The sequence below is a fragment of the Ammospiza caudacuta genome, chromosome 6 (genome assembly GCF_027887145.1).
Source record: "Ammospiza caudacuta isolate bAmmCau1 chromosome 6, bAmmCau1.pri, whole genome shotgun sequence".
In the NCBI taxonomy this organism is placed as follows: domain Eukaryota; kingdom Metazoa; phylum Chordata; class Aves; order Passeriformes; family Passerellidae; genus Ammospiza; species Ammospiza caudacuta.
The window spans coordinates 11,774,699-11,785,875 of NC_080598.1; the positions used below are offsets into that span (position 1 = coordinate 11,774,699).

Below are 11,177 nucleotides of genomic sequence, written 5' to 3' on the forward strand. Positions count from 1 at the left end.
GTTCCTAGTTTCATTCTCTACTGACAATGCAAATTTCCAGTAATGGTAAGCAGGTAGTTTATTTATTTGCAACAGAAATGCCAAAACCACTTGGTTACAGGCAGCCTGTGTCTGTCCAAGTGAGTGTCAGGGCACAAGTAGATCTCGTGCATTAACAATATGGAGTTTGTGTTCTGTTTGATTATTCCCACTTGCTTGGATTGGGATTTTACCCTGGAGTTGTAGAGCAGTCAGTTTGAGTTGAATGTTGTTTCCAGTTGAGCTTTAAATGGGATCTCCTAAACTTGCTTCTGCACTGTATAAATTAAGTAATCACTTTGTTGTTAAGATGTTTCAGTTGTCTGGTGATTAAAGATTTTTTTATTAAGCATATGTGACATCTCTGAGGACTCTGCTGGTCTCAGTAATGGGTCTGATCCCTGTAGGTGTTTGCAAACCAGAAAAAAATCTGGATAGGTGACGGATCTCACAGTACAGGCAGTGTAAATTGCTTCCTTTGGCTTGTCCAGATTAGGTCTGCAAGGTTTAAGTCACTCATTTCTATAGAAACAGGAGTGAGGGAATTGTTTCTTGAGTTTCCTCTGTATGTACCTCCTGAAATGCTGGTGCTCTCCACAGTTTTGTTGTTTTGTAGGAGTAGAATAATTTTTTTTGGGCAGAGTGTTTTTTTTTTTCTCTGCACTAGTTTTTATTTTGCTGTTAGCTGTCTGACTTAATCCAATGGATTTTTTTTTTCCCTTACCTCAAGCAGTGCTGCCAGTGATTGTCTTGAGGATCTTGCAAGCAGTAGCTAAACTTACTCTTGGCTCTGGAACATTCCAGTGTGATGTGAACACCCCCATTTAAACTCAAATCAGTTATCCATTGCTTCTTTAACTCCCCAGTACAGTCTTTATGCAAAGTGCTCTGCTTTCCTGGCTGGACTTTTCCCTGGGCTCTCTGTGTGGGAGCAGAGCTTGTAAAATGTAAAATTCAGGCCATTGGAAGCCAGCCCTTGTCCACTTGTGTTTGAGCTTGGAGCTGTGTGGTGTTAGAATGTTGGTGGTTAAAAAGGAATTATTTTGTACTGGTTTGAAGATGTGCTGGCTCACAGACTAGAGAGTACCATCGACTCCAGAGTTCTCTGATACTTTTTACAAAACTGTGTGTGAGCATCAGCTGACTTCTGGGGGCTTTGGGGTTTATTTTGTCAGGTTCCCTTGGTTTCTTCTACAAGTGAGGGATATACAGCTTCCCAACCCATGTATCAGCCTTCTCACACAGCAGAGCAACGGCCACAGAAAGAATCAATTGACCAGATTCAGGCAAGTCAGGTTTCACAGGGGTGGGAAGAACTCTTGATTGCAGCTGGCATCAAATGTTAGTCTGTGTTTCTTAGTAAATAACATTATTTTTAGTTGATAGGGGGTGCTTCAATTCCCTTTAATTTCAAAATTCTGAGCCTGTCTGTGACCAGTGAGTCCTCCATAGCAAGACTTTTCATTTGGAAGCTTGTTTGTTTAGTTGGATGCAGCATGCCAACATCAGCATGGGAGCATCAGTGTTGTTGGCTTAGGAAGTGGGATTTATTTTTTCACAGCAGTTAGCCTGGAAACTTCTTCATTTCCCCCCTCTGGATTTTTCTAGTTGTGTTTCAAGTTAATGAGGGAGAAGATGGTTAGGTTTTTCCTCTCATTATGCTGTTGTGAATTAGGCTGTTGAGCTGAAGTACAGAACAGTCATTAGTAGAGGTGAAGCTGAGGCATTGTCACACTTTTTTAAGCAAAGTTTTTGAAGTTAAATTTTTGGTACCTCTAGAGCTAAAATATAATTTGTTTTAATTATTAGGCTTCCATGTCCCTGAATGCAGACCAGACCCCATCCTCATCATCACTTCCCACTGCATCCCAGCCACAGGTGTTCCAGGCTGGATCCAGCAAGCCTTTGCATAGCAGCGGAATCAACGTCAATGCAGCTCCATTCCAATCCATGCAAACAGTGAGTAGGAAATCAGTCCTGGATCCCTTTGGCTTGGTGCTCATCCCTTGTGGTGGGATCAGTCATGCAGCTACATATGATGGTCCTTGGTTATTCACATTTCTAAGGCTCTGATGCTTCTTTACAGAGCTGTAAAACTGAATTTCTGCTCTTACAGGTATTCAACATGAATGCACCTGTTCCTCCTGTGAATGAGCCAGAAACCCTTAAGCAGCAAAACCAGTACCAGGCCAGTTACAACCAGAGTTTCTCCAATCAACCTCACCAAGTAGAACAATCAGATCTCCAGCAAGAACAACTCCAGACAGGTAAAATTCTTGTGGCTTTGGTAGAACAGGTGATAAGTCTGTGACATCCTAGATGATGGAGCACAGCGTGTCGTAGGTTCCCTTGCAGGCCTTTCCCCTGAGCAATACCAGGTTTTGTTACTCTGTCTGGGTTGGAATATCCAACAGGGAGTAAAATTCAGTATATCTATTTCCAGTTGTTAAGCCACTGACTGAGGTTTATATGGGTTTAAAAAAACCCATGAACAGAATTATTCTGAAGATGCAAGTACTGAAGTGAAGTATTGGCTCTGCTGATGTGAAGGTTGTATTAAAAAAACCAGTGCAATTTGAGGTGTCATTTTGTAAAGGAAATAGCAAGCCGGAAATGAGAGCAAATACGGATTGCTTCTCACAGTTGATGTAAGGTCACAAAGGCCTGGAATCTTGTGCTGAAATCAGTGAGAAATTATTTGAATTCAGCAGGCAAAATGCTTTCCAGGTTAGCAACTTGAAAATAAAAGTTTATATCCAGAGCTGTTTTTTGCTCAGCACTGCCTTCACTTTCCACTGAAGTGCTAGCAAGTACTCAGTGTGGAACGAGGACAGAGGGCCTCATCCTTTTCCTCTGTAACAGAATGTTGGATTTAAAGAGAGATATGTGGGAACATAAAGAAATTGAGACTTTTCTCCTTCTTTCTTCCCCGATTCCCTTGCAGTGGTTGGTACCTACCACGGTTCCCCGGACCAGAGTCACCAAGTGGCAGGAAACCACCAGCAGCCTCCCCAGCAGAGCTCTGGATTTCCCAGGAACAGCCAGCCTTACTACAACAGCCGGGGCGTGTCCCGGGGGGGATCCCGCGGGGCCCGGGGCCTCATGAACGGCTACAGGGGCCCAGCAAATGGATTCAGAGGTGAGAGCTCTGCAAATCCCTCCCTGAGCTCTGCTCCACCCTGGGGGACCTGACCTGCTGCTGGGAGACTGGGGTAGCAGCCCTGTGAGACAGCGAAACTTGCAGTAAAAATCTTACTGGTTGTAGATAAGCAATGTAAAATTTAAGGGTGTGCTTGGACTCTTGTTACAATAGTAAGCATCTACTGCAAGTATGAGCAAATTCAGAAATATCCACCCATCAAGCAAGGAATTGAGATGCCAGCTGGTATTTCAAAAACGCGTAGTGTTTCCACAGTGTATTTTGTGCTTTTGTGTTTCATCACAATGAGAATAGGGTGGTTTATATAGTACAGGAACACAAGAGTCCAAAAGTCACTAGGCCAATGCAATTAACAGGAGTGGAGGAATGATAGTGTAGTTCTGGATAGATAAGAGAATGTTCATGATTCCTGGACTTTATATGTGTGGCTGTCAGTGTAACAAAGGTTTATGTTAGAATATAACAGATTTCCTTGTCAGGTGTTCTGGGATTGCTTATGGACTCAGGTACTGTCTTCCATGTTCTCTTCCCCTCCTGTGGCTGGGGAGTAGAGAAGAAATGTGTGTAATAAAAATACAGCTGATTGGAGTGTGAATGCAGTAATCACAGCTGGGACATTTAGATCCTGTCTAGGATTATGTTTAGCTCTGATCTGAATGTTCTGTAAATCAAACCTCGGGTTACTCTGAGAAATGCACTGAACTGTGCCTCCTCCCAGGCCTTAGGAGGTGTTAATTCTCATTTCTTGTGGTATAGTAGCTCTGATGTTGGAGACATTTGCTTGTAAACAGCCCTTGCTAAAGGGATGGGATTTTTTAAGGTTTAGGTAAAATGCTGTTGCTGCTTTTCTTTCTATAGTAGCAGAAGGTCAAGTATTAAGTGCAGCTTTGATTTCCAAGTGAAAGATTTGTGCCCTGTTCCTTAGGGGGATACGATGGCTACCGTCCTTCCTTTTCCAACACTCCAAACAGTGGCTACACACAGCCCCAGTTCAATGCTCCTCGGGATTACTCAAACTACCAGAGGGTAAGCTACCTGTGGGGAGGGAAATAACCTGCCAAAAGCACTCAGAGCTGTTAGTGACATCTTCCTCTGGGACTTTGTTGCTCAGGAAAACAAACTGCCCCTGTGTAGTTTGGAAAAGTTGAACACTAAATGCATCTATTTATATTTCTTAGTTATATTGAGCAACACATCCTGTAACTGGAGAGAGCATTTGTCACTGCACATTTTATTACAGCTGCTAGGCACTAGTGGAAGTAAGAATTTATTTTTTAAAGATTATTTTTTACTAATAAAATGTTGCGTGTTGAAGTTACAGGTGTTTTGTCAGTGCATATTGTTTTAAAAGGTCCTTATTTTGCTGGCAATTAATAACAGAATGCCCAGGTTTTATGTTGTAACTTTTTAAATTTCTTTGCTTCAGGATGGATATCAACAAAATTTCAAACGTGGCTCTGGACAAAGTGGACCTCGGGGAGCTCCTAGAGGTAATTTCCTGAGTAGGGAATAATTGATTTGGGTTGAGTGGAAGTTTCTGAGCCAACTTTTAAAGTTCTGCACTTAAAAAGCAATCTCCCTCCTTAGTCAGCAGCTCACAATTAAGAATAAGCTGACTTGAATTATTGGGATCTTGTGAACTGGTGGTGAAAGTCAAGTTGACTGTTGAATGAGGAATTCTTGGAAAAGAAACTAAAACAGCAATTGCTGTTCACATTCAGTTATAGTAGAACTATTTAACTGTCTTTTATTGATGAAAGCCTTGGGAAACAAGCCCAACAGACATAATGAGGCTGTAGTTAAGCTTCTAAATTCTATTCTCATCACATTTCCTCAGGTCTTTTTCTTAGTACATTTTTGATCATGACACTGTTCTGTCTCCATATGGACATTGTTGTAAGGGCAGTTCGAGGCTGTGCCCTGCATCTGTGAAACCCCACTTGGTAGTTCAGTTTTGAGGGGATTCAGTTTCTCTCCCTGCCTTGGTCCTGAAAGCCCTGAGGTGTGGAGCTGAGGCCTCTGGAGTTCAGTGCAACATTGGGCTGTGCTGAAGCTGAGAGTGTGTTTTAGGAAGCACAACAAAGTCTGACTGAGTTCAGAGCAGAAGAATTAGGGCAGTTTTTAAACTAACCAGATTTCCTGCAGAATTCAACCCCCTATTTGTGTTTTCCAGGTCGTGGAGGGCCCCCCAGACCAAACAGAGGGATGCCTCAGATGAATGCTCAGCAAGTGAATTAAACACGTTCACAGGATTCCGTTCAACGCCAAAAACATGCTGGCCAGTGTACAATACATGTTACCAGAAGAGTTATTATCTATTTGTTCTCCTTTACAGGAAGTTTGTTGTAAAGGGACTGTTTTCATTACCCATAATGACAGGACTACAGTTGCCAGCTTTATATTCCCTGGATATTGAAAGGAACGAAACAACGTTTACTCTGCATGTTCTGTCCTAAGCATCATCTTGAGCCTTGCACATGAGATTCAGATTCCTCACCCTTGCTAAGAATAAAGCAAAAAAGGCAATTTTCAGGGTGATCCAATCTCCATGGTTAACTGAAGTGGCAGGAAAAAGCAAAGACTCACTTCTGTCATTTAAAAGTAATTTAAAAAAATTCAGATAAAATCTGCAAATTCATAAAAATTTTCAGTGGTGGCAGTTAAAAAAAACTTAAATGTTCCCATGAAAAGATGGAAAAGGTGAAGTGTGGCTTGGTAGAACAGCTACATTTCATCTTTTTCTTAGTAAATCGAAGCACTGAACAGTTCAAGATGTGTAGTGATGCAATTGCCCTGAATAGACAGGTGGGCTTAGAGGCAGTTTGTGACAAAGAAGAGGCACCCTTAGCTGCAGCACTCCTCATCACCAGGGCCCTGATTCCTGTGGCTATGGAGTTAAGAGCGCTTGCATAACTGCTAATGTAACTGTGTAATTAATTTTTTTAGGAGACAAGGTGAAAAACAAAAAAAAACAGGCTTTGATTTGGCACTTGGACAAAATTTTGCAACAAATCCTGAGCTATAATCTGGATGGCCACTGTACATTTGATGTGAAGTATTTAGATATCTCTTTGAAACACTTTTAAGTTTCTTTGATAGCAATGACTTTTGTAAGGATTGGTATTCTCTATCATTCCTTATGACTTGCACATTGTCTGTCACTAATACTTGACCTTGCTGTATTATCACCTAAATAACTGATGCCGGTACTGATGGAAATCCCTAATGGATAATCATAACACTTTTGGTCACATGTCCTTTTGTCTTTCCTGCAGCCTTGAAGGTTTTAAGAAATCTCAAATGCCTGCTGCTGCTGCCCTTCCAATTGCTGTCTTTTGAAAAGCACCAGTCTGTGTTTGAGTTGATTTCCCCTTTTCAGGGAAATGACAGCCAGCAGTTACAGTTCTAATGGTATAAGCAAGATAAATAAAACATGTTTATAAAAATTGTATCCTGGAACACTGGTTTTCAACGGCTGAAACAGATTCAATGTGATGGGGTGACATTTCATAAGGGGTTTTTTTTTCTTTCTTTCTTTGGTTTTTTTCCCCTGATAGTCTCTTTTTCCTGACTAGATGTAAGCCCTCCTGCTGTTTTTCTGATTTTATTCTACTAGCTGTGACTTCTGGGAAACGTTTCTTTTTGATGGACTTTTCTTTTTTTTTTTTCTTCTTCATCAAGGCAGCAATGTATAAAAGAAATGGCATAAGCCTAGGAGCTGGAAAATACCAAGTCTTATTCTAGTTTTACTGCATCCTTGTGGTATAATCTTTGGAAAAATCACTTGTGCCTGCCTTTTGCGCACATGCACTCTCTCTGCAGTGGGGAGAATATTTTGATAGCTGCCTCCATAGAGGTGTTGGTAGTTCTGTTGCATTCTGTAGCACGTGTGAGAAGAAAAGTGCTATATTCTCTGTTAAGTATTGCTCATCAAATAATTCCTACCTGTGGAAAGGTGAAATTGAGGAACAGCTGCGTGGTGTTTAACTGTTCTGTACAAAACTGAAGGTTGTTTTCACTCAGAGGGTCATTTCTACTTTGTATCACCACTGAACTTTCAGAACTTGCAGTCAGATACTTTTGACTTCGTTGCGAAGCAGTCTGGAACTCCATACAAATAGGTGGGATATCACTTTTCCATGTCCTGTGTGAAGAGCACAAATGAAAAATGTTTTCACTGCGGGAAGCGATAAGCTTGTGAAGACAATATTCCACACCAGGCATCCTGAAACGGGGCTGATGTCTGGAAGCAGCAGTTTGAGTCAAGGCCTAGAACATTCCTAAACTGCAGTCCGGTGAGAAGTTGCTGTTCTGTGTCTTTTTTAGGAAGCTATTACTGAGATAATAGTCCCAACTGTTTTTTAACTGGAAAAAAAATAAAAAGACAAACCTTTTAATGTTGAACTGATGTAGGAAAACAGTGAATTATTTTAATTATTTTATTTTTCTTTATGCATCAGCTTTTAAATGGTTGGTGGAACACAAGCTGCTCAGCTTTTTCCATTGCACACCAGATGCTCCTTAAGGAACTAATTGTAGTTTGTCAGTAAATGTGCACCATACTCAATCAGACCTCTGAATGGATCAAAACATTCCACCTTGAGTTTGGGGGGTTGGTTTGGGGGTTTTTATCCAACTTGAATTTATTAATAAAACACCGGGCCTCTTCATAGAGAGACAAGTTTGTAAACCTGTATGCCAGTAGCCTTTAGAGGAGAGGGAGCCCTTAGATATCCACCGTGGTGTGATAAAGTCCTGAGACATCAGCTGGAGTGACCCTGTGCACCCAGAACCCTCGCTGCTCCTCTCAGGGCACCTCTCAGTTTTTACTCCATGGCTTGGCTCTGGTCTGAGCTCCCTCCAGATCCCAAGCACTCCTAGGTAGGTGTCTTTTGGAAAAGGTCCTGTTTAGAGCAAAGACTCTTGCCAGAATTTGATGTTGAAACAAAGCTGTGGTAGCTTGGGGCTGGCTCTGGTGCTGAGCCCCTTCTGGATGCAGGGATGAGCTGTTTGTTCATGGGCAGCTCAGGTGTGATCCGGGGGCTGGGACAGGGCTGGGTCTGAGCCTGTTCAAAACCAAACTTCTGCCTTCAGCCTCGTGCTTCCTCTTGGCTGCAATTCAAGGGTTTCTGAGCAAGTGATTTTTAAATCTGAAGTATTTCAGATCTTTGTATGTATTGTTACTGTGTCTGAGAAACTTTGATCTTTCCTAGACATCCTCCTTATTGAAAGCTGACCCAGAAATCATGAGCTGTTGTGTACCTGAGGCCAGCCTGCTCATGAATTTTACTCCTGTGTTTCTGCTGTGTACAGGCTGTTTTCTAAGAACAGTTCACCAGTGCAGCTTAGGGATTTTGCTGTGGAGAGAGTTCTAAACGTACCTTAACCCCTGTTTTCTTCCCCAGATCCTGTCTGTTGTATGCAGCAATCTCTGAATCATCAGGCAGAGTAGTTGGAAGAGGATTGTTGGCTTTTGTTACTTCACCAGGCAATGTATCCTGCTGGGACTTAACTCTCAGAGAACCTCGTGTCCTTAAAAATATGTCTTCTCAAAATGTCCCACCAACCTTAAGTTTTTAGGAAGATTGGTTGTGTTCCAGGTCTTTGGAGAAAGGATTGAGCTTCCCTTTATCCTAAATGACATTTGAGTAGAGAGAAGTTAGTGAAGAGTCTCTAACTGCAGATAAATACTGCAAAGATGATAAATTCTACTGAAAAAGTTCTTAAAATTCATATTATTTAGAATAAATAGGGCAAAATCTTTGTGGTAGGGCAAAATCTTTGTGGTCCTGCAGAGCAAGACACGCAACCAGTTGGTTGGAAGAATCTTGATATTCCCCTCACCCGGTTCATGAGGCTGCAGTCACATCCTGGGAAATCCAGACCATCCCTCTTGCTGATGTGAAACTGTTCTTGGGTGAAGTTTATTGCGAAGTATTGACAGGATGCTTGAGCTGCAGCTGAGGTTTGTCAGTGTGTGAAGGAGGCTGGTTTAGTTCCTAAAACCTGAGCACCTGTTTCTCCAGTTTTCCATCTGCACTGAGCATGGATGGGACTAAAAGGTTTCCCTTCACTTCAGCTGGCAGCAGGGAACTTGCAGGGATGTGCTGGGAAGGTGCAGTGCCCCTCACTGATGGACCAAAACATCTGGAGAGCAAGGAGGAAATGAGCCCAGACAACAAAACTCTCCTGTTGAACTCAGAGGACAATTTCCTTATTTAAATCTGGCCTTAAATATATTTGTGATTATTGTCTGGAGTTTGCTGAAAGCTCCCTTCTAATGGTGTTTTTCCTGAAATGAGAGAATTTGTTAAAGTGCATCTGAGCCCTCCATTGGTCTGGACTGATCTTGGCTGTCATGGAGGCAGTGGCACAATTCAGGGAAGGAGCTTTTGACTTTGACAAAAAGAAGGGAGCTTTGGGAACATTCCCTTCTTTTTGCCAGCACACTCTCAGTCCTGGAGAGGGCTAATTGCTTAAACTGCAACGTTTTCCTGTTGCCCAATAGTTTTTGCAGAGGGAGGGAGGTGAGGAAAGTCCTTCAATGTGGATTTTTGGTGTGATGTGGAGAGTGTGATGAGAAACTTCCTTTTCTAGACTGTTTATCTAAGGGCAGAGGTGCTATTCTGTGAACCACTTTCAGAGGCTTTTTGAATAGAATGGTATTAAAATTTGTGACTCTCTGGTTCCAGCCTTAAGGGAGGGAAAGAAATCTATTTCCAAAATCCACTTCCTAAAAGCCACTTAGACTAGCATGTAGGATATCTGCATAAGGAAAACTAGAGCCTAACTTGGCATTTGGTTCTGAATTTAACTTTCTTTGCTCTTGCTGCAGTTTTATTAAAAGAAAGATTCTCTTCCCCTCTCTTTTTAATACTCCTAGAAGAGTCAGAAGGGTGTCACTGGCTCAATTCCAACCCTGCTGGCCCATTTCTACCCAAGGAAGGATCAAGAGGACACCTGGAATTTTGGTCTCAAGCTAAATTTTAGGAAATATCTGTTAGACTTTTAAGAAATGAAAATGTACTTCCTCTTTTGAAGCTCTTGGATTTTAGAATGAATTTAGTAATGCTTCTAGTACACAAAATAAGTGTTGAGAATTTTTATTTTGTTGTCAGGTTTAAATTTTCTGATGGCCTTAAACATACCTCTATATTTGTCTTTGCAGTTCTTAAACTCAGCGTTGGAAACAAATTGGTCCATGGCTTATGTAAACACTTGACAAATAAATCTATTTAAATGTTTTATGTCCTTCCCTTTTAACAAATACTTCATACCTAAAGGGATTGTCTTGCTACACTTCTGTTGCATTGGTGGTTTTGTCTCAGTGACTGGGTTTGACTGGGTTCACCTAAAAGAAAACTGTTCTACAGCCTTTATGATTATTAATTCAGTATTTTTATCATATTTTTGTTATATTTTGAAACAACCCCAAATACATCCAGTGGTATTAAACACATTTTTCCTACGCTGTCACCTGGTTTTAAATACTTCATTGTTTGAATGTTCAAGTTAAAAAAAAAGGCAGTATTAAAAGCTAAGAATAAATCTATCTATGCAAATAGCTGGGCTCAACTTTGGTATTGAAAGGTTAGAACAGCTTGAGAATAAAATTCCATGTTTCTGAAACCTCACTGGAATTTCAGCTCAGGTTGATAAATCACTTTCTTGTTGCTGCTCCATGGCTGTGCAGCTTGGGATTTTGTAGGGAAAACTTTCCAACAGCTCTGGTGGATTTATTGAGAAGCAGAGTTAAATGTTAGCAGCTCCCTCCTCTTCCTGAGGAGCAGGATTCCTGATATTGATATTCCCTGGGGGTGGCTGAGTGTCCTGAAACAATGAATCCTAAAGATCTGTTCTTTACTGGATGTGTTCTGTTTGCTCTGTGCACTCTTGTTTCCCTAGGAGACTGCCTCCAAATGCCATTTAATATATATATATATATATATATATATAAATATATATAACATATATTTATAAGTATAAATATTATAAACAT

The 11,177-nt window shown here is 41.2% G+C and overlaps 1 protein-coding gene across 4 annotated transcripts in view; it reads left to right on the forward strand.

Moving 5' to 3' along the window:
• The window catches only part of CAPRIN1 (cell cycle associated protein 1), a 30,026-nt gene extending 19,604 nt beyond the window's left edge, over window positions 1-10,422 (forward strand). For 3 of the 4 annotated variants that reach the window (XM_058806178.1, XM_058806177.1, XM_058806179.1), the window contains 7 exons: window positions 1,194-1,304; window positions 1,828-1,977; window positions 2,135-2,285; window positions 2,963-3,157; window positions 4,104-4,204; window positions 4,605-4,668; window positions 5,352-10,422. In XM_058806178.1, coding sequence (XP_058662161.1) covers window positions 1,194-1,304; window positions 1,828-1,977; window positions 2,135-2,285; window positions 2,963-3,157; window positions 4,104-4,204; window positions 4,605-4,668; window positions 5,352-5,416 — 837 coding nt within the window. In that variant the 3' untranslated portion in view covers window positions 5,417-10,422. The remainder of the gene's footprint in view (window positions 1-1,193; window positions 1,305-1,827; window positions 1,978-2,134; window positions 2,286-2,962; window positions 3,158-4,103; window positions 4,205-4,604; window positions 4,669-5,351) is intronic. The other variant, XM_058806180.1, reaches the window with a different exon arrangement.
• Window positions 10,423-11,177: the final 755 nt, after the last annotated feature.